Below are 22,273 nucleotides of genomic sequence, written 5' to 3'. Positions count from 1 at the left end.
ATGTGCGTTTGTCCGATCTCGATCTCCTGCGTTCATGAGAGGCCTCTGAGGCGAGCAGTATGTCAGTGCATTTTGATGAGAGGAGTGGAGTGATCCCGTGTAAAACAGCATGGGGCTCATGGTATCAGACTATGGAAGAGGTTTTCATCGAAGTCAATGTTCCTCCTGGTACTTCAGCCAAAGAGATCAAGTGTAACATCGAGAGCAAACAGATAGAGCTTCGTGTAAAAGATCAACAGATCTTCAAGGTATGGATATGAACATCGAGTAGATTTATAGTGCGTTCAAGTACTACTGGGAAGTTCGTATTTACGAGTTGGGAAGTCGTGTTTACGACGTCAGGTGCGTTCAAGTAACTTTCTACGGAGCAAGATGGCGGTGTACATTTTAATTAACTACACAAAAATATAGCAAGGTGTTTGAAATCTAGAAAATGAAGAACTAATAATGTGCATCAGGTGTGTTTTGCTTTTTAATGTGTTTAATTATTTTATGAAGCCACTGTAAACTTTATCGTTGCATATTCTATTGTTATATTACAATGCTATTATTTTATTTATTTTTTTTTTGCAGGGAATTAGCTTATTTTGTTGTAAATTAAAAAAAAGCCTGACAATGTCACACCTATAATATTGTTGTAATCTGTCACGTTTCTCAATGACACGCCCCCAACATCTAAAGATCGGGGCTTGAAGAAAATCCCGAGCTCCCACTCGTATTTACGACTTTAAAAAAAAAATTATATATGTGATTTGAGTTTCATAGAACTTCATATGTTTTTTTTTATAGGAATATTGTAAATGAATATCACGCTTATTGATGTCAGATGTTTTAATAACAAAGTATTGTGGTTTTTAGGGATGCACCGTTATGAAAATTTTGGCCGATAACTCTTTATATTTGAAAGCCGATAACCGATATATTTACCGATAAATCTAAATAAAAACTTTTATATAATTTTTGAGAGCCTGATTACAAAAACAAAAGTCTCACCATTAAAATCCATGTTCCAAGCACACGATTATGATGTTCTCATTATAATTTTATGTAGCTTATATGACAGACTGTATTTTCCTTTTTGAAGTGATTTCAATCATATTTCAAGCAATTCAAAACCATCATGCGCATCTGAAGTGTCTCAGCTGAAGGAAATAATCCATTATTTATCAGCTTTAATATATTGGCCAAATTTTCTTATTGGGCCGATAAAGATAACGTTAAAAATGAACATATATCGGCCGATACCGATATTGTGGATGATATATCATGCATCATTAGTGGTTTTGATGGTCAAACAGCCAAATTGTTTCTCAGAGAATGTAGCAAAAAGCAAATGTGCTCTGTGAAATAATTAAAATGAAATTGCTTGTTTCCGGTGGGATTAAAAACAATTTTAAAAAACTTAAATAGAGCAATCAATTGGAAAAGCATTGAAATAGTCATGGAAATTCATTGGTCAGAATATGTGGGAGCCCTGAGTCCTGCCATAGGCAATTTGATTAGGAGTGCCTCAAGTACCCCCAATCGGTCCATTATAGTTGTTTGTAAACTGTATGACTAGAAGGAATATTTTGTTGTTGGGCGACTTCCTGTCATGTAAACACAATGCATTATTGCATTTCAGCCTGGATAAGCAACATCCCACTGAGGTTCATGTTGCTAGTGATGCTAATGGAAACTGTCAGCTACTTCTAAATTTTAAATTCAGTTTTCTGTCGTCTTATAGGGGAAGCTGTTTGGATCTACAGTCAGCGATGAAGCAACGTGGACGTTAGGTAAGACTAAAATCCATTTACATATTCATATTAGAGTAAATAGTGCATGTATCTTTCTTCAACTTCAAAAATATATATCTCTGGAAAAACTTTGTGTTTGTTGTGCCATTCAGAGGACAAAAAATTGATCCAAATAATTCTTATGAAGACGAACCGAGAGGCTGGGAACTGCTGGCAGTCTCTTCTGGAGGGAGAGTACACAGCTGACCTGTGGGTGCAGGATCAGATGCAGAGGAAGCTCACGCTGGAGAGGTTCCAGAGAGAGGTGCGGCACTATTTCACTGCACCCTGCTGGGCGCACACTTCAGTCATGTGTACTTGAAGGTCAGCCTCCTGAATTAAAAAATTCAAAAAAAGTCAAGCTACATTTCAAAAGTTTGGTGTCGGTAAGATTTTTGAAAAAAGTTTCTTAGGGGCCGTTCACACGACACCGTTTTCAACAAAAAAAAACGGAAAACATTTTAAGCATTTTGGCCGTTCATTTTCTCGACAATGGCGTTTTGGGGGCCTGAAAACGCAAACTTTTGAAAATGGGTTTCGAAGTGCAAGTTTTTGAAAACTATATTGTTGTTGTCTCCGTGTAAACTACAAAAACACAAAAAGGTGACGCCACGCGCATGCATGTTACGTGTTCAGTCTATAGGCGCATAGTGTTTCTTTACAAAGTGACATCGCCATCTACTGGCCTGGCGTGAATAATACAGCGTTTTTAAATGTTTTTGCAGTTCCGTGTGGACAGAGATTGTTTTAACAATGTTTTTGTCTGTACGCGAGAAACACAAAAGAAAATATTTACGTTTTTTAGTACATCTTTGTTGCGTAAACGTACCCTTATGTCCACCAAAAATGCAAACTTTTGAAAACGGGTTTCGAAATGCAAGTTTTTTGATAACGATACGTTATCATCTCAGTGTAAACTACAAAAACGTAAATTTGTGAAAACGGTGACACCATGCATGTTACATGTTCAGTATATAGGCGCTTAGTGGTCCTTTACAAAGTGACATTGCCATCTACTGGCCTGGCATGAATAATGTACGTGAAAAACACAAAGGATAATGTTTGTTTTTTAGTACATCTTTGTTGTGGAAAAGATACATATTTTTGTGGAAACATGCATTTCTTCTTTAGGACTTTTCTATTCAGATAATCCAAAAGAAACATCTTTCTAAAAAATACCTAACTTCAGATTAATTTAATGCATCTTTGCTGAATATAAGTTTACAGACTTGAACTTTTGAATTGTAGTGTATATCCACCATTTATATATTTTCTTCCCCATCCTGTTTCAAACAGAACCCTGGATTTGACTTCAGCGGGGCAGAGATCTCTGGGAACTTTCATGGTGGTGGACCAGATTTCTCCAACTTGAAAAAATAAAAGGACTATTGTCATTACTGTATTTGATGTGGTCTTACCAAATTGCACCAGTGTTATTTCCCCTCATTGAGAACATTTTCTCCTTTGGAAACTTGTTTCAAATGGAGGAACATATCACAATGTCCATCAATCGATATAAAGCCATAGTCTAATCACAAGCAGCCTTTATGGTGGTTTTAATTTACAAACGCCAAGTTTTTTTTTGTATTTGCCACCACAGTGGTTTTAGAAGACTGTTGACTCAGCTATCCTTTGAATTTCAATAAATTATGTTCTTAAGCACTTATTAAAGGCCTCAAACACCACAAAACAAGCAAGAGTATTTCACATTTCAATAAGTTTTTATTGAAAGGTTCAACTACATAATTTTGCAAAATGCTGCTCTTGACTTCCAGATTAGAGCCAAAACAAAAGGAGCCACTTGCATTCAATTCAATCCATTTCAACAGTTTTATTTGTACCACTCAATTTTTGTTAAGTGTAATTTATACCAGGTATAAAACAAATGGTCATGGTTACATAAGTTTGTAGTATTAACCAAATGTAAAATAAGCTTCAGCCTGGTCAGTTAGTAATTAGCCATTTTCTTCCTATTACAGGCATGTTATATAAAGTTAAAACCTGCATTTCCATAGCCATCCAGATCTCATCATGCCACATTAGAAAGCAGAATGCCAAAAATAAAGAAAAGAAAAAACAAAAAACCATCTCATTTTCATCACCTTGGGTAGGAGTGTGCATTACAACAGCGGACAACCTAGGGTGGGAGTTAAGGGTTTTGGGCCTGATCTCTTGGTTCTGTTGTTGTCGTGAATCTCAAAACCCTTCTCCCTCCTCTTCCACACAGTGGACTGAGGACCTAGGCGGTTCTATACTTCATTGCTTTAAACAACCAGCGATTCTTGCGCCGATTCAAATGAACATACTGTACATGTGCAAGCCTTACCAGTGAAACCCATCTGATAGACTTGCTCAAACCCACCCTTGACTAGTAATCAAGATTGAGCCAGTGCGGATGTGAAATAAATACAATCGTTGAAGGTGTCATAGAGAACAAAGACTGAGGAAGGAATTAAAGTTAACGGAAATGAAGCACAATTAGTGTTGGGTGCCCATAGCGTAGATATTGAACCATTCACACGGTTTTCCATAGGACTGAATTAAGTTGTTCGGTTATGGGCGCACAACACTAACAGTCTTAACAAGCATATTCAGGAATCGTTGGTAGATGGGCAATCTTGTAGTAACTATGCTTGAGTTGTCTGGCGGTTCTACCAGAAATCATCCAACGCAGTCTCTGGCCGTTTGGCTTCAGGCACTTGGTGGTGGCGTATTCAGCCAGGCATTTAGCAACAAGCTCCCTCACGCAAACCAGGTCTCCAGATTTAACCTGAAATGCAAAAAGTAAAAGGTCACAAAACACAATTAATGACCATTTACCTCGTAATGTTTAATTGAAATGTCGAAACAGACTTTTCTCTGGTGACATATGCAGGACTTCTCCAAACTTTTGACTCCACTTTTGAGTGCAACACCCACATAACATCCAAATCAACAACCGATGCATAGAGCCAATCCCCACTAAACATTTTTTTCCCCCCCACATTTTTTAATCTGTTTCACTTGGATATGTCACAACACAAAAGCAAAGGTCCGTCACTACCGTAGTTTTCATTGTAAAAATTAAGAACAGATTAATGCTTACAATTAAAAGTTACAAAAATTATTCAGTCAAGAGCAGTGAGTGATTTTCTTTGTCTTTTGTTCTTTAATTAACATTACAGACAGCAGGAGGTTTATTAGGCTTCTGTCACTTTAAGAGATTATGCACAGATCCAATATACTGTTATACAACATGCGTTTTCTTTCAAATATTTACGTTCAAAAACTCGCCAAGACGGACATTGACAATTCTGTACGTATTTGACCGTTTAAGCGCAATAAGCCATAAATATAGTCAAATTGGTTCTCGCGAGCTGTTTCAGATGCGGCTTCATGAGAGCGCCACTTATATAGATCAGTGGCGCGCACACTTTTGGTGTGAGTGCGAAACCTGCGGGAATGACTAAAATTATGTGCGATACAAGTGCTATTCAACCGGAGCGAGTGAGATGAGTGAGAGAGGTGGTGAGTGTGTCAATTCACTGTCGAAGAGAAGAAAAGAGCGAGAATGTGCAGCTGGTATTGGAGTATTGGAACGGTTTCAGATATTTCCGTATCGATACATATCAACATTTAACAACACTAGTTCACAATATCAGCCCAATATTGGCACAATCCATTTGACGCAAGGTGTCATGGAGATTCGCAAAGAAACGGCGTCAGGAAGCAAGAATTGATCTTTCATCTCATACAGTTTGTCATAGTGGACTACAACCGACGTCTACAACGCTTCATGACAAAGACTAGCATGTTTAGTTTTAACATCTGTGACTGACCAATAGGATCACAGAAGCTCTTCCATACGCAGTTTTCAAACACTGCGAAACGAATGAAACGATGGTATTGGTGTTTGTGATAAGTTTGTGTAGCTTTGGCAACAATATTCCTGCCTTTATGATGTTTCCTCGAGGGACTGCCATGACAGAGTGAAAAAAGATAAACGCTGGAGAACGATGGCGGAGGTGCTTCAGCAACCCGGTGAGTGCTGGAATTAGCATTAAGCTAATGCGCCGCTTCAGTAGTTTATTTACGCTCTTGTTTCTGGAAGTCGGTCACTAGTTCAGACCTTCTCAAAGACATAACGCATGTTGTTGAAGACGGCAAGCGATGATTGGTCGGGAAGCAATGTGTAGTCTGACATGTTTCTTGTCCATGACACAAATTTAGAAGTTAAACTGCATAATCTGACAGTGACTGTGTAGTCTGAACCTAGCATAACTGGTTGCGCAACACAATTTCGCCTATGTCTCCCCCCAACCAAGGTAACACTTTAAAGGATTAGTTCACTTTAGTAATAAAATTTCCTGATAATTTACTCACCCCCATGTCATCCAAGATGTTTGTCTTTCTTCAGTTGAAAAATAAATGAAGGTTTTTGAGGGAAAACATTCCAGGATTTTTCTCCATATAGTGGACTTCACTGGGGTTCAACGGGTTGAAGGTCCAAATGTCAGTTTCAGTGCAGCTTCAAAGAGCTCTACATGATCCCAGACGAGGAATAAGGGTCTTATCTAGTGAAATGATCGGCCATTTTCAAAAAAAATAAAATATATACACACACTTAACCACAAATGCTCGTCTTGCACTGCGATACGCCACGCATTATGTAAATCACATTGGAAAGGACTTTTCACATTGCACATTCGCTTTTTAAACACTGGATCGGTACTTCCCTGTACGTCACGCGTGACTTTTCCAACTCATTGAACCCTGTTGAAGTCCACTATATGGAGAAAAATCCTGGAATGTTTTTCCTCAAAAACCTTCATTTCTTTTTGACTGAAGAAAGACAAACATCTTGGATGACATGGGGGTGAATAAATTTTAATTCTGAAGTGAACTAATCCTTTAAGCACAAGCTGTTTGTTGAAATCAGTAAATCTGCTTTAATCCAAGTAAAGGAAACTCACAGACAAACTCTCCTGTAGTTCATCCAGAGCCTCTTTCAGAGCCGGAACTGGCTCACACTCGTGCTGATCCTCGATCTCCAGGGCCAGAAGGGACAAAGCAAGCAGTGAAGGCTGTAGGAACAGAATTATAGTCAAACTCCAAACATACTTCATTTTGAAATCAAACTGCAGAATGGTCCAAAACAGCTTACCTTCATTTTAGTGAAAATAAAGGAGCAATGGCAAGCCTTCAACTGAGCCTCAAGCCTCTCAATGTTCAGAATCCTCTTACTGAAAAGAAACATTGAAACATTATTTCAGTAGGCCTACTACACACACATAAAACAAAACCCTAAACTTTTTAATAGTATACATACAACGTCGAGCCGCTCACCTTTCTGCGTCCACCTTCTCTTGAATGCGAGAGTGAAAGAATCTAAGGAAGTGAAGGGCAGTTGGAGCCTTGACCTTCCAATAGAGCTTTTCCAGAACGATCTTCTCCATCCTCATCATGTCATGGACCGTGAAGCGATTCTGACTGATCCTGATGAGGTCACTGGCCAAAGGAACATTCTTCTCTTCTTCTGAAGTTTTCACAGCGATGTAGAAGCAGCAGAGACCAACACAGGACAGATGCTTGGGCTGAATCTGAAGAAAAATCATTCATCAGGGACTCATATTTAGAAGGTCAAATACCAAGATGAGGTCCATTGCTATAATAAACATTTAAATTTGTCTAAAAAGCACACACACCTTCACCACGGCCAGGAATCGATCTAGAAGGTTCACAGCGAGGGAGAACGTCTCCGCACAGAAGCCAAAGAATCGTGTCAGGGAGAGAAGTTCTCTCACTTGAAAGTCTCTCAACTTGACGGTCATTCTCAGACCATTATCCTGAGCAGACTCGATGACACGAAGTCCACTGAGTTTGGGCTGATATCTGGCCTCTTGGTCCAGAAGAGCTTTGAGCTGGACTGCGAAAGGCAAAGCCCCTGCTCCGGTAACCTGGTCAATCATCTGAAATTATAACACAACATCAGCATATGGGTCAATGACGTGACGGGTCAATTTTTTTTTTGTCCAAAGGCCTTAATAATAATAAACAAAGATATGACATCCAAAGTATGTAAGGTAGTACAACTAGATCTCTTATTGAATCCAAAAGGTTTTAATTATATTTTTCTACATAAAGGTATTTTAAAGATTTTGAAGTGTCAAAAGGTCATTTGGTTTAACCGTCCAAAGGCCAATACAGCCATTTCATTTGTGATTAAAATATCTTAAAATGTAATAAATGTATATATTTTTTATTCTGCATTTTATAACATATCAGTGCAAAATGGTATTACAATTGTGTAGAAGTCGTTGCTTTGTTATGAGGAAGAATGTCCGGGAAAATGAATTTCATTGATGTCATTTGGAGTAACCAATATAAAGGACCATTTTGGATCAAGTCATGCGGTCAATATCATGTGACAGGACGTGACATCATTCAGACACCTGCAAAGGATCACATGGTCGTGAAGCAAAGTAACTAACTCTCTTTTAACTATTTGAAAAATTCATGTTCTCACTTGCTCATACGCATGTCCTGAAACATCAGGTCATTCGGTACAACCGCTATAAAACATGGAAATTGTTGTAATATTTTAAAAACTTGTACTAAATATAAAATGTTTGATTGTCCTTTTGCTAGCTAGCTAGATATCATCCTGTTAGCATTGTTTGAATATATCGTCATTCTGTTAAAACGAAATTTTGGTTAAACCGAATGACTTTTTTGGTAACAAATTTTGTTTAAAAAAAAAAAAAAAAGCAGTGTTAATTATTTAAAACCACAATCTCATTGTTGACACTTCAAACTTCAAAACTAATTATATCTCCGTTTTTTTTTTGTCATTCTGCTGCTCTACTTTTGTTGCAGGTTGTGGACGCTGATCACGTGAGCAGCATGACGTATGCGGACGTTCGGACATAAACACGGAAGCGCTGAACTGCGTTCACTACGTCAACTGCACGAGACTATTTTGCAGAATAAAGTCGTTATTTTCGCGCACAAAAAGTATTCTTGTCACTTCATAACATCACGGTTAAACCACGGTAGTCACGTTGACTACTCTAACGATGTTTTTACTACTTTTCTGGACCTTGAAAGTGGTAATTTCGCTGCCTTCTATGGAGTATATAATAATAATAAAAAAAATATAGAAAAATAACACTTGGATTTCATCAAAAATATCTTAATCTCTGTTCCGAAGATGAACGAAGGCCTTAAGTGTTTGAAACGACGTGAGTAATTAATGACAGAATTTTTTGAGGCTAACTAACCCTTTAAAGATAACAGCAAAAATAAAAAATACATTGTGGACAACATAATTCAGCCACGTAGAAATTGTTGAACGGTTTTCCATATAGACAATATAACGTGGAACGCAAACACAAGCCGAACACCTCAGACCTCTGCACTACGATAAAGTAAATGAGAATTATGTAATCAAGATACACCTTCTAGTGCATATGTAACTCAGGTGTTCCCAATATATCTCATTTCAGAATATTAAAGGATTTCACACTGTTTTAAGGACATCAAATGATAGCGGAGCTAAAACAAGTGTCCATCTTGGGCGCTGTGAGAACGAGGGTCTGAATACATGCCCGGGCATGTCCCGGCTTATGAAACTGTGAAATCACTTCAATATATACGCGTAAACAACGTACCCCAAACAATATTGCTCGTGTTTACAATGTTCTCTTTATTTCTTTGCGTAGCGCAAATGGTGTAAGAGCTCGAGATCACAGATTCATGAATAACTGTGCACGCGAGCAGCTGGTCATGTCGGGGCATGTCCACGAACCAGCGCGTTCACGATGTTTATTCTCCATTAAAGTCTTTTAACAATATTTGGCGGTTTCATTTAACTTTAGATTAAACTTTAAATCAATATATTAAATCTAACTTCAATTTCAAAGCCATATATTTTACGTTTAACGTACGAACATGGAGTGTCCTCTGTTGTTTTAGGGTGGTGGAGAACATTTGTAGGCCTGATCAACCATTAGCTTAAAAGAAACATCTAGAGCTTTAAAAAACATATCGTAATGTGTTAAGTACACAGCGCTTTTATTTATAAAATCTGCAATAATATTAATAAATGAATGTATTGCTTACCTTTTGTAGTTTTGATGATCCGATTAAAAACAAGTATGTAAATCTTTGATTTTATGAAATAAAACACAAAATAAAGCTCCTTAAAATAAAAAAAAGAAAGTTCAAAGTATGTAAGTTTAAAGCAAGATTACTTATTCGCCTTGCACACCCCAACCCTTGGCGTCAGGCAATGACGCGCAGGCTTCTTCCATTTTATATACTCTGAGAAAGTCCATATCCAAACATAGGATCACCTTATTGGGCAGTGCTGACACAGAGCTCCGTCTTTCTAAAAGCCTATTGGTCGCGGTTTGTCTGTACGCGTTGACCACGCCCCCATTCGGCAAACAGAGGCGGGGTTTAGTCGCTTGTGAAGTCCAGCTTACTCATTGTGCTCCTGTGACTTGCAAAGCTTAAAAACACACAAAATAGCGTAAAAGCGTTGGGTTAGGAAGACAGAAAAAGACAAAAAAGTATTTTAAAGTATTAAATCACCACCATAACTGCGTGAAAGTAAAATCCCCACGATAACTGCGTGAAAAAAACCCTCAAAACAAAAACATGAGCACATTAATTCTTATTCAATAAATAAAAAATGAATGAATGATTAAATAAATATATATAAAATAAAAACACATTAAGAAAAATACTGCAAAATGAAAGAATGATTACATTTGGTTTCATGAAAACACACACACACACACACACACACACACACATATATGACTATATTCAAACAAAACCCAACAAATTTGTCAATTCAATACCTCTTTCTATTCCTATTGTCTTTGAGAAACTTTTCTCATCCTAGAATGTTCTAGAAGGTTCCAGGGGTTACAACAAAAACAACAACAGTTAGCCAAAACAGACAAAACATCTGAACATAAATACGCACTGTGACTCTATTGTCAAGCAAACAATCAAATACACAAGTATATAATAAAAGAAATACAAGTTACTTGGACATATAGTCTTCATTTATAAACACATGCTCCAAATTCACAGATGACATATTCATATTCTAAGATAAGTCAGCTGAAAAAGAAAACAAGAAATATGTGAATTAAAGAAAGGTGTTAATAAATCAGAATCTGTATTGATACAAAATAATTTGCTAGCTTGTCCTGCTTAATGTTTCAGTACCAAAAGATGGCGCCAAACATAACAGCCCTCTATAACTGCAAAAACCTTCACACCAAAAGCCAAGGATGAAATCGGCATTTTCCGAATTTATATGCATCATACAAGCATGCTAAGATGTTTTTAAGCATTTCGTATAAACATGGATAATCCGACTGCCTCTTAACCCTCCTCACAGCTATTTCTAGAATTAGATGACATGACAATCTGACAGCTCTGACAGCACTCGATTTATTCCGAGAGAGATCCCCCAGAGCCAAGGGTTACAGACCTGCCTTTTTCACAAGCTTTCCCTAGAGATCCTTTTAACCCAGTGCCTAGTTACAAAACTGAGCTTTAGCGAGAGTGAGGGGTTTGTTGTCATTGTATGAGATGTGGAAGTAGGTCTAGCTTACCTCAGTTAATGGGCTGTGCAGGAAAACAGCATGGAGGGCCATGCTTTCAATCTCTTAACTTGACATGAAAATAAACATTTTCATGCATATACGTACACTGATCAGGCATGACATTATGACCACCTTCCTAATATTGTGTTGGTCCCCCTTTTGCTGACCCGTCGACGCACTCCACTAGACCCCTGAAGGTGTGCTGTGGTATCTGTAGATGTTAGCAGCAGATCCTTGAAGTCCTGTAAGTTGCGAGGTGGAGCCTCCATGGATCAGACTTTTAAAACTTTGAGATCTGGGGAATTTGGAGGCCAAGTCAACACCTCAAACTCGTTGTTGTGCTCCTCAAACCATTCCTGAACCATTTTTGCTTTGTGGCAGGAGCATTATCCTGCTGAAAGAGGCCACAGCCACCAGGGAATACCGTTTCCATGAAAGGGTGTACATGGTCTGCAACAATGCTTAGGTAGGTGGTACGTGTCAAAGTAACATCCACATGGATGGCAGGACCCAAGGTTTCCCAGCAGAACATTGCCCAAAGCATCACACTGCCTCCACCGGTTTGTCTTCTTCCCATAGTGCATCCTGGTGCCATGTGTTCCCCAGGTAAGCGACGCACACGCACCCGGCCATCCACGTGATGTAAGAAAACGTGATTCATCAGACCAGGCCACCTTCTTACATTGCTCCGTGGTCCAGTTCTGATGCTCATGTGTCCACTGTTGGCTTTTTCGGCGGTGGACAGGGGTCAGCATGGGCACCCTGACTGGTCTGCAGCTATGCAGCTCCATACGTGTGTATTCTGACACCTTTCTATCAGCATTAACTTCTTGAGCAATTTGAGCTACAGTAGCAAACTGCAATAAATGGCAAGATCTGGGATGTTAAACATAGGATCCTCCTGTATTCTGCACTTGGCTCTGTGTACAGTATCCTGCAGACCATGGCTGATCAATATGCTTATCAGATGCAGGGCTGATTTGAGTATGCTTAATTATTTCCTGCTGATTGAATATTCAGATATTTAAATAATCCTCTATTATAAAATGGGGCAGCACACTTTAAGCCCCCTGTTGCCTTGTTTGGGTGGCAAAGCAAGCATACTCACAGTCACAGCTTGAACAGGAGACCATACAAGAATCCTGCTGTTTGGAGCACATGGCTCATTATTGAGATTCATCTGTAGCCCTCTTTTTGCTGGAAAGCTTGGCAAAATGACATTAAGACTCCAGGCCATGGCTGAACTGAAAATGCTTGACATAAACATGGCTGATCTGATAGCACCTGACAGTGTACATAGTGAGGGAAGCTAAGCAGGTACACCTGAGTGATCCTGGCCTTCCCAGCTGACAGGGAACATCCTCAGAACTTTAGGTAATGCGAAGATATTTTCTTTTAAAAAATTCACTGACTACAACAACCAGCTGGTAGGGGCTACAATGAGCTTCTTCCCAGGTTAGTGACATCACAAACCCTACGATTTACATAAACCCCGCCCCCAAGAACACGCAACAAAGGGGGCGGGGCCATGTTGGGCTGCTTTAGAGAAGAGGAAGAGTTGTTGTAGTAGAGTGTTGTTGACATGCCGTCATTTTACGCCGGACTGCTTAACAAACGAGGGTCAATTCAACGAAAAAAGATTAACATGACGGCACATGCTAGTGGATGAGTTGAATCAACTCCACAGAAACTACATAAATGTATCCACTAACCATTCAGAAACATCTAAAAGTTGTAACTTCTTCCTGAGTCTCTCCATCAGTGTCCGACAATGTAAGGCTGAACAGTTTCATCATTTTGGCTGCGTGAGATTCTCCAGCTTTGTTGTTGTTGAGCAACCGAAGCACGAGCTGTTAAAGCTCCGCCCTCTTCTGGAAAGGGGGCGGGAGCAGCAGCTCATTTGCATTTAAAGGGACACACACAAAAACGGCGTGTTTTTGCTCACACCCAAATAGGGGCAAATTTGACAAGCTATAATAAATGATCTGTGGGGTATTTTGAGCTGAAACTTCACAGACACATTCTGGAGACACCAGAGACTTCATCTTTTAATAGGGGCTTTATTTAACAATGTTCTCAAAACGTTAGCACAAAAAATGTTAATATCCCTAATCATCCTATCAGATCAGGTTTGACACTTTTAGAGTTGTAAATATACGCCACACTCTATGTCCAAATGTAAGGAAAGAGCCCTTTATAAATGCCCTAATTTCTTTTCGATGCACTTGGCTCCTAGATGACATTTAGAATATGGCATCATACTGTGAAGGATTTCCGAACACTTTCCGCTGATGTTCTTGCCATCCTGCAGCCGGAACTGAAGTCTAGCAGCACTCCTTTTTTCCAAAAGGGTGACAGGCCCCCCCGAGTGGAGTGTCATAGAGGCCGGCTCTGATCCGCACAGCAGGCAGTGCCAGCCATTCGCCAAGTGAAGGTCTGCTGTGTCAGCCTCAATCTGTCTCTGTGTCCTCGGCCGTGCCAACACACTGTCTGCCAGGTGCCATAATGCTACAGTATTGGAGCACACTTACTCCAGGCATCAGAGGCAAACAGGAGCAGCCGACGAGAGCAAATAATAGGACTCACAAAGATTCACATGTCAATAGAATGAGAGAGAATGACACATATTGGCCCGTATACAGTACATAAACTGAGACTAATACAGATGGGCTCGGACAAGAAGGATTATTGTCTTTTTTGAAGCTGTGCACTGAAATCAATGTTTATATATATATATATATATATATATATATACTCTAAAAAACACTGGGTTAAAAACAACCCAATTTGGGCTGGGTAAATACATATTGCCTACATTTAAGCTTGTTTAACAAATATTAGAAATAAAAATGAAACATTTAGAAGTAATTCAAGTGTAATCGACCAGTCTCTGTTGTCCTGTTTCCAACGTAACGGCGCTGGATCTCGTGCCGGAGATGACTCGCGTTCGGCAGGGAAACTGATAACTTTAGATCGCCGCCTGCGTTTCACTCGTAGCCGAAAAATGCTGTGACTGACTCCATAACCTGTCCATAAATAATCAGTGTAAAGTTCTGGGTACATATTTTAACATCCTAAATATTTATATTCTGTATCTTTTTGAATGAAATCATAAAATGTTATTCAAGGCATCAGGCGTTTCCATCACGCGAAAAGACCGACGCGACACTCATTTAGGTGACTCACATCACGCCTCTGTATGTTGCTTTGCATAAAATTAAACGATATACAGAACAATAATGAATTTTTAGATGAAATAAAACGTACACAAACCTGTATTTTACCGAAGACATGCACCAATTTGACGGAGCTGCACTGCTCTCTCCTGAAGAGGGCGCAAAAAGCCTGCGAAAAATAACTTAACCCCTGGGTTATTTCGTCTGACCCAAGATCTGGTAACACAAAAACTACCCAAACGCTGGGTTGTTACGTCTGACCCAGGATCTGGGTAACACAAAAACTACCCAAACGCTGGGTTGTTACGTCTGACCCAGGATCTGGTAACACAAAAACAGGATCTGACATGAAACTCAGGACCAGTCATTTCATCACATACCAATAACATGTTGAATTATTTTTCAAGGTTTGCCTTTTGTAAGCGTGCGAGCTTTGATTGTGTTATCAACATTAAGAAGATTTCAGTTCTAAACTTTAAATGAATTTCTCTTGATTGGATTTGCTGCTCAAATAAAAAGGACAGTTCACCCAAAAATTCATATTGGGTTTTGAAAGACGTGAGTATGAATAAATGATGACAGCATGTTCATTTTCGGGGTAAGACTGTGTAATATCAGTATGAATAACTAATGCTCGCACAAACATGATTTACTCAGCAGTTTTAAAACTTTGAACCTCAAAGGCAAATGTAGCATAAAATAAAGTATAAAAGACTCTGAGTCAGGAGTGTTCAACCAAGACCAGGAACTCCTTGGTGGATTGAGAGATGAATCAAGGACATGCTGTTTGTAAAACTGACTCTTGCGTTTTAAACCTGGCCTCTAAAATGCGTATAATCTTCATGCATTTACATAGTTTATAATGCTGACATCATATAATCAGGGACAGAATGAAACATTTGGATTTTTATTGGTGAAAGGTAACTTAATATTTTGTTTTTGTTTAAAGCCTAATATTTTTTATAGATCAAACCGTAATTGGCAACCCCCCTGCAAAACCACAGTAAGTTAAGAGAATAATGCAGTTTAAAAATGATTTGTGAACTAAAATGAAAGTCGCAATCAAGATTAACAGGAAAAGAGAGACATTTAGATGTGTTGCACTGTTCAGTCCATCTGTTTAGACATGATGCTGAATAATTCATGTTTAGTCTGTCTTATTTGTCTTTTTTGCTCTCTGGATCCTCCTCCTCCTCCTCCTCCTCATGTGGGCCCACAGGCTCCTCTTCTTCAGGAGCCTCCTGCAGGAGTGTCTTTGGTTCCTCAGGCTTCTCTCCCTTCTTGAGTTTCTTACATTTTTGGAATATCTCATTTAGATTGAACTCTTGAATGATACTTTCCTGTTAAACACACAAACGGAAGCTCAGAGAGGAATAACCAATTGCTTTGTACGTCTTGAGAGCGTTTTGGACTTTTTACCTCAGTGAAATTCCACCCAATGGCCCTTCCCTTCTTGTCCACTAGAGGGCGTCGTATGAATTCTCGACCACCCTGCAACAGCAAAAGGGAAGGCAGCTGCTTGCAGAGAGGGGAGGGGTTTATCTTATACCTGTAATGAGAGCACAGTGCTGTCACTCAACAAATTTAAAGGGGTGGTTGATTATGATTTCACTTTTTTAACTTTAGTTAGTGTGTAATGTTGCTGTTTGAGCATAAACAACATCTGCAAAGTTATGACGCTCAAAGTTCAATATTTTCTTTTAAAGAATTCTCTGTTTAAGGACTACAAAAAATGGCTGGTAGGGACTACAACGAGCTTCTTCCTGGGTTGGTGACATCACAAACCCTAAAATTTACATAAACCCCGCCCCCGAGAACACAACAAAGGCCATGTTGGGCTGCTTTAGAGAAGAGGAAGAGTTGTTGTAGTAGAGTGTTGTTGTCATGCCGTCATTTTACACCGGACTGCTTCACAAACGAGGGTCAATTCAACGCTGGATTTGCACAAAAGATTAACATGTCGGCACATGCTAGTGGATGAGTTGAATCAACTCCATAGCAACTACATAAATTTATCCACTAACCATTCAGAAACGTCTAAAAGTTGTAACTTCTTCCTGAGTCTCTCCATCAGTGTCGACTCCGGTTTGAACAATGTAAGGCTGAACAATATCGTAATTTTGTCTGTGTGAGATTCTCCAGCTTTGTTGTTGTTGAGCGACCGAAGCGCGAGCTGTTAAAGCTCCGCCCTCTTCTGGAAAGGGGGCGGGAGCAGCAGCTCATTTGCATTTAAAGGGACACACACAAAAACGGCGCATTTTTGCTCACACCCAAATAGGTGCAAATTTGACAAGCTATAATAAATGATCTGTGGGGTATTTTGAGCTGAAACTTCACAGACACATTCTGGAGACACCAGAGACAACCTGTCACTCACATGAGATCCACCAATAGCAAACCACAACCATCCAATCAATTCCCCACAGACAAAATCAAGCCCCTGCCTTACATTTGTTCTCTTTTGAGACGCCGTTTCACTTGGATACACGTCACAATAGGGTAGAAATATTCTGTTTCATTGGGAATAAAGATGGCTTTACCTCTCAGCAACTGCTCCATATTGTCCAATGTCCACTTTTCCAAATTTGAGGCCTAAGCAGCTATACCTGGTGAACACAGTAAAAGTTATTAAGTGTGAGAGTAGATGTAGAGTATGTTAGTATAGTGTGACTTACTTAAGTGACAGGTCAGCAAAAACAGGAGCAAATGACTGACACTCTGGAGACCAGTTGGCATAAAACTCAACAATCCATGTCACACGACCGTCCCTCTGCAGTTCATCCTGACATTGTGTAGAATAATGTGCATATTAGTTTCAGTTCATGACATTAAATAATGTGAAATAATATATATTTTTAAAATAACATCATTTTATACAATGTATTGTAAGAAGACACATCTATGCACACATGCAAAAGAAGATATTGATAAACTACACAAATACTGAAGTCTGAATTTCACTCACATCTATAGTTGAGTCACTGAAGTATGTGATGTACTCAGGGCCCATGTGGATTGGTGGTTTACATGTGATCAAAAACACTGTGTAGAGAAGGCACAGTATCACATTATACATCACACAAGTATGTAGTGTTTTTATTTTCCAAGTGGATCATATGTTCATTTATTTACCCACACACAGCGTGAGGTAGAGAAGGCCGAGTCTCAGGTCCACTCGAAAGAACAGCACCACGTTCGCCGCCTTACTGAAGAGAAATATATTCCCAATGTGCTGCTCCAGTGTTACTGAGAGAGACAGAGATCAAATAAAGCACCATCGATGTACATATTATTCATGAATATCTAGTTTGATGATGTGTGTAATCTGATGACACATTTAAACTTACTGGCTCTGCGGTTCTTCATCATGACAATGGCACTGAGAAACATTAAAATCTCCACCTCCCTCTATACAGGAGCAATTATACAGGTTATACAAATAAAGAAACACATTTTAGAAACACATATTATATATATATGGGTCAATGACGTCATGTGACAGGTCTTTTTTTTTTTTGTCCAATGGCCTTAATAATAATAAAAAACAAAGATATGACATCCAAAGTATGTAAGGTAGTACAACTAGATCTCTTTTATTGAATCCAAAAGGTTTTAATTATATTTTGCTACATATGAAGGTATTTTAAAGATTTTGAAGTGTCAAAAGGTCATTCGGTTTAACCGTCCAAAGTCCAATACAGCCATTTCATTTGTGATTAAAATATCTTAAAATGTAATAAATGTTTAAGTTTTTTTATTCTGGCATGATTTTATATCATCATATATCACCATAGTGCAAAATGGTATTAAAATTATGTGTAGAAGTCGTTGCTTTGTTATGAGAAAGAATGTCCGGAAAAATGAATTTCATTGATGTCATTCGGAGTAACCAATATAAAGGGACCATTTTGGATCAAGTCATGTGATCAATATCATGTGACAGGATGTGACATCATTCAGACACCTGCAAAGGATCACATGGTCATGAAGCAAAGTAACTAACTCTCTTTTAGCTATTGGAAAAATTCATGTTTTCACTTGATCATACGCATGAAACATCAGGTCATTCGGTACAACCGCTATAAAACATGGAAAATGTTGTAATATTTTAAAAACTTGTACTAAATATAAAATGTTTGATTGTCCTTTTGCTAGCTAGCTAGATATCAGCCTGTTAGCATTGTTTGAAAATATCGTCATTCGGTATAACCAAAAGTGTCATTCGGTAAAACCGAAATTTTGGTAAAATCGAATGACTTTTTTGGTGACAAATTTTGTCCATCTTGTAAAAAATGACAAAATCAGTGATTATAAAAACCACATAATCTCATTGTTAACACTTAATAAAACTTCAAAATTAATTATATCTCCATTATGTTTACACTTTCAAAAACATTATTCGTCACTGACCCATATAAAGTACCTGTCAAAAGTTTGGAAACAATATTTTTAATGTTTTGAAAGAAGTCTCTTCTGCTCATCAAGGCTGCATTTATTTGATAAAAAATACAGGAAAAATGAAATATTATTACAATTTAAAATTATGGTTTTCTATTTTAATATACCTTAAAAATATTATTGATGCAAAGCTGAATTTTCAGCATCATTACTCCAGTCTCCAGTGTCACATGATCCTTCAGAAATCATCCTATTATGATGATTTATTATCAATGTTGGAAACAGTTGTGCTGATTAATATTTTTTTGGGAACCATGCCTTTTCAGGATTCTTTGAATAAAAGAACAGCATTTGTTTAACTCGTTCAAAAGTATTTTTTTTCTTTTTTTGAAAGAAATGAATACTTTCATTCAGCAAGGATGTGTTAAATTGATAAAAAGTGATAGTAAAGACTTATATTGTTAGAAAAGATTTCTATATTAAGCAGCACAACTGTTTCAACATTGATAATAAGTCAGCATATTAGAATGATTTCTGAAGGATCATGTGACACTGATCGGAGTAATGGTGATCAGCGTTGCATCACTGAAATAAATTATACTTTAAAGTATATTAAAATAGAAAACCATTATTTTAAATTGCAATAATATGTCACAATATTATTGTTTTTTCTGTATTTTTGATCAAATAAATGCAGTCTTGTCATTCAAAAATATTAAAAATAGTAACTTTTGACCGGTACCGTATAACAAGAATACACTTAAATATTTAGTTTTATTTTATTTACAGGGTCAGGCAACACAGCATGCGGTTCAAAAACATATCAGTACCATGCTACTTTTCTACTAGTGCAAGTGTTATTAAGCTGTAATAAAGTTAGGCTATAGTAAAATAATTTATAAGAGCATAGGCTTTCCAAGTGAGTTTCTCTGAACTTCACTGACCCAGTCAAAGGCGCATGAGTTGGCGTCTTCTCTTTGAGATGGCAAATTCTCGCACAGTCCCGGACAGCTGCGCACGATTGGAAACGCCAGTGTCATCAGCAGTGACAGCAGATAATAGGGCCGATAAAACCATTTATAAATCTTTGGAATATGGTATAAAGTAGAAACAACACCTCTAATTAAACTCATTGCTGCAGACGTAGTAAAAACCAAGTCTCATGTGGTAAAGGAAAGAGAAGGGGAGGGTAGAAATAGATCATAGACAGCTGAGGGGTCAGTGCGGTAATATGAACCGTCAGACCAGATAAACGCGTTTCGAGAAAACGACTTGAACTGGCAGCTGCTCGCTTTCCGTAGTGTGACGCGCTTCTTCTTGGCGGGGACTTTTGTAAATATCAACAGTAAGATGGAGGAGTCCGAGAAGAGCAGTGAATCCGTTTCAGCGAATAATAATGCGGATAAAGCTGGTGAAGTTTCATCACAAGCATCGACTCGTCGCAATGATTCGGTTAAATCATCTCAGACTAAACCGAGACTCAAACTCTTTAATAAGGTGATGGAGAAGAGTCTGCAGTGGATGTTGGACAACGCCAGGTAACTCGAATAAAATAGTTTTTCACTGAATTCGCGTTAAAACAAGTGGTTTTTGTTGTCTGTTACTAAGTAGCTTCACTTTTTAAATTTAGTTGCACTCTTTGTGTCAGTTTCGACAGGTTTTCTCACTATTTCCAGCCACTGTCAAAACAAAACCCTCAACTGACTGAAGCCATGCACAAACAGTTCATCAGCCAACTGCAGACTTTAGTACAGGTAAAGTATATTACTTATTTATTTATATATATATATATATATATATATATGGGCCAATGATGTGACGGGTCATTTTTTTGTCCAAAGGCCTTAATAATAATAATAAACAAAGATATGACATCCAAAGTTTGTAAGGTAGTACAACTAGATCTCTTTTATTGAATCCAAAATGTTTTAATTATATTTTGCTACATATAAAGGTATTTTAAAGATTTTGGAGGCCAATACAGCCATTTCATTTGTGATTAAAATATCTTGAAATGAAATAAATGTATATATTTTTTATTCTGGCATGATTTTATAACATCATATATCAACATAGTGCAAAATGGTATTAAAATTATGTGTAGAAGTCGTTGCTTGGTTATGAGAAATAATGTCCGGAAAAATGAATTTCATTGATGTCATTCGGAGTAACCAATATAAAGGACCATTTTGGATCAAGTCATGATTTGGTAAATTTGGTATAACCAAAAGTGTCATTCGGTAAAACTAAAATTTTGGTTAAACTGAATGACTTTTTTGGTGACAAATCTTGTAATAAATGACAAAATCAGTGATGATAAAATGACAAAATCGAAGAATGTCCGGAAAAATGAATTTCATTGATGTCATTCGGGGTAACCAATATAAAGGGACCATTTTGGATGAAGTCATGTGGTCAGTATCATGTGACAGGATGTGACATCATTCAGACACCTGCAAAGGACCACATGGTCGTGAAGCAAAGTAACTAACTCTCTCTTAACTATTTGAAAAATTCATGTTTTCACTTGATCATACGCACTCAAACATCAGGTCATTCGGTACAACCGCTATAAACATGGAAAATGTTGTAATATTTTAAAAAATTGTGCTAAATATAAAATGTTTGATTGTCCTTTTGCTAGCTAGCTAGATATCAGCCTGTTAGCATTGTTTGAAAATATCGTCATTCGGTAAAACCGAAATTTTGGTTAAACCGAATGACTTTTTTGGTGACAAATCTTGTAATAAATGATAAAATCAGTGTTAATTGATTATAAAAACCACATAATCTCATTGTTAACACTTAATAAAACTTCAAAATTAATTATATCTCCATTATGTTTTTTGTACACTTTTAAAAACCTTATTTGCTAATGACCCATATATATTTTTTTCAGTACATTACAATGGGTATCTTTATTTGTCATGAAAATAATGTCACAATAAAATTAAATCTTGATGGTCTTAAAATTGGCTTAATTTTCTACTTTCTTCAAGCAAAATCCCACACATTCTCGACAGTCTTAAGTCACATTATCTACACACATCTCACAACAGATTGAGCTGTGTGACATTCAGCAGTTTAGATGATCACAGTGTTGCTTCATGTTAGAGGTGTATCTGTTTTAGCAGTGATCGTTCTGATCATATGTTTTGTGATGATGATGTGTTTAGAAGGAAATTGCGACTGTGATTGAGGAGGGCGATCTGCAGGTGAGGCTTGAAGAGTTGGACAAACTGCAGGAGCTCGCTAAAGACACGCCACAAGCTGCGTGGTGAGTTCACATGATGCTCTCCTGACTTCATTGTTTTTACAA

General features: G+C 37.9%; 4 protein-coding genes and 1 long non-coding RNA gene across 5 annotated transcripts in view; 3 read left to right on the top strand and 2 right to left on the bottom strand.

Moving 5' to 3' along the window:
- Window positions 1–2: 2 nt before the first annotated feature.
- Window positions 3–3,177, top strand: nudcd2 (NudC domain containing 2). Its single transcript, XM_051859778.1, has 4 exons — window positions 3–248; window positions 1,727–1,775; window positions 1,889–2,040; window positions 3,072–3,177. The coding sequence occupies exons 1-4, from the start codon at window positions 60–62 to the stop codon at window positions 3,153–3,155; spliced, it is 474 nt and encodes a 157-aa protein (XP_051715738.1). The 5' UTR covers window positions 3–59; the 3' UTR covers window positions 3,156–3,177.
- Window positions 3,178–3,477: 300 nt separating this feature from the next.
- On the bottom strand, window positions 3,478–10,116 carry ccng1 (cyclin G1). Its single transcript, XM_051859773.1, has 6 exons — window positions 9,876–10,116; window positions 7,460–7,723; window positions 7,101–7,354; window positions 6,919–6,997; window positions 6,728–6,838; window positions 3,478–4,545 (listed from the first exon to the last, which is right to left on the bottom strand). Exons 2-6 carry the CDS (start codon window positions 7,721–7,723, stop codon window positions 4,354–4,356), a joined length of 900 nt encoding a protein of 299 aa, XP_051715733.1. The 5' UTR covers window positions 9,876–10,116; the 3' UTR covers window positions 3,478–4,353.
- The window catches only part of LOC127494140 (uncharacterized), a 26,362-nt gene continuing 11,820 nt past the window's right edge, over window positions 7,732–22,273 (top strand). Inside the window, exon 1 of the long non-coding RNA XR_007924809.1 lies at window positions 7,732–7,871. This is a non-coding gene — a long non-coding RNA (uncharacterized LOC127494140). The remainder of the gene's footprint in view (window positions 7,872–22,273) is intronic.
- Window positions 15,448–20,104, bottom strand: tmx2a (thioredoxin-related transmembrane protein 2a). Its single transcript, XM_051859772.1, has 8 exons — window positions 19,899–20,104; window positions 17,904–17,964; window positions 17,689–17,802; window positions 17,522–17,598; window positions 17,232–17,338; window positions 17,097–17,162; window positions 15,976–16,105; window positions 15,448–15,896 (listed from the first exon to the last, which is right to left on the bottom strand). Exons 1-8 carry the CDS (start codon window positions 20,085–20,087, stop codon window positions 15,714–15,716), a joined length of 927 nt encoding a protein of 308 aa, XP_051715732.1. The 5' UTR covers window positions 20,088–20,104; the 3' UTR covers window positions 15,448–15,713.
- The window catches only part of si:dkey-6i22.5 (polyamine-modulated factor 1), a 3,660-nt gene continuing 1,654 nt past the window's right edge, over window positions 20,268–22,273 (top strand). Inside the window, exons 1-3 of the mRNA XM_051859777.1 lie at window positions 20,268–20,492; window positions 20,603–20,708; window positions 22,131–22,231. Coding sequence (XP_051715737.1) covers window positions 20,305–20,492; window positions 20,603–20,708; window positions 22,131–22,231 — 395 coding nt within the window. The 5' untranslated portion in view covers window positions 20,268–20,304. The remainder of the gene's footprint in view (window positions 20,493–20,602; window positions 20,709–22,130; window positions 22,232–22,273) is intronic.

The sequence above is a fragment of the Ctenopharyngodon idella genome, chromosome 14 (genome assembly GCF_019924925.1).
Source record: "Ctenopharyngodon idella isolate HZGC_01 chromosome 14, HZGC01, whole genome shotgun sequence".
NCBI classification, from domain to species: domain Eukaryota; kingdom Metazoa; phylum Chordata; class Actinopteri; order Cypriniformes; family Xenocyprididae; genus Ctenopharyngodon; species Ctenopharyngodon idella.
Note: the sequence above shows the minus strand (reverse complement) of the source record. Positions and strands in the feature narration are given on the sequence as shown.

Excerpts from the sequence above, each read along its gene's own strand:
- ccng1 (XM_051859773.1), bottom strand. The coding sequence starts at position 7,723 with ATGATTGACCAGGTTACCGGAGCAGGGGCTTTGCCTTTCGCAGTCCAG. Across the intron at positions 6,998-7,100 it reads GAGAAGGTGGACGCAGAAAG|TAAGAGGATTCTGAACATTG; the intron begins GTGAGCGGCTCG and ends GTTTCTTTTCAG. Across the intron at positions 4,546-6,727 it reads AACTACAGGAGAGTTTGTCT|GTTAAATCTGGAGACCTGGT; the intron begins GTGAGTTTCCTT and ends TTTGCATTTCAG.
- tmx2a (XM_051859772.1), bottom strand. The coding sequence starts at position 20,087 with ATGAGTTTAATTAGAGGTGTTGTTTCTACTTTATACCATATTCCAAAG. Across the intron at positions 17,965-19,898 it reads ACTCATGCGCCTTTGACTGG|AGGGAGGTGGAGATTTTAAT; the intron begins GTCAGTGAAGTT and ends GCTCCTGTATAG. Across the intron at positions 17,803-17,903 it reads GATGAAGAACCGCAGAGCCA|TAACACTGGAGCAGCACATT; the intron begins GTAAGTTTAAAT and ends TGTCTCTCTCAG.
- nudcd2 (XM_051859778.1), top strand. The coding sequence starts at position 60 with ATGTCAGTGCATTTTGATGAGAGGAGTGGAGTGATCCCGTGTAAAACA. Across the intron at positions 1,776-1,888 it reads TGAAGCAACGTGGACGTTAG|AGGACAAAAAATTGATCCAA; the intron begins GTAAGACTAAAA and ends TGTGCCATTCAG. Across the intron at positions 2,041-3,071 it reads TGGAGAGGTTCCAGAGAGAG|AACCCTGGATTTGACTTCAG; the intron begins GTGCGGCACTAT and ends TGTTTCAAACAG.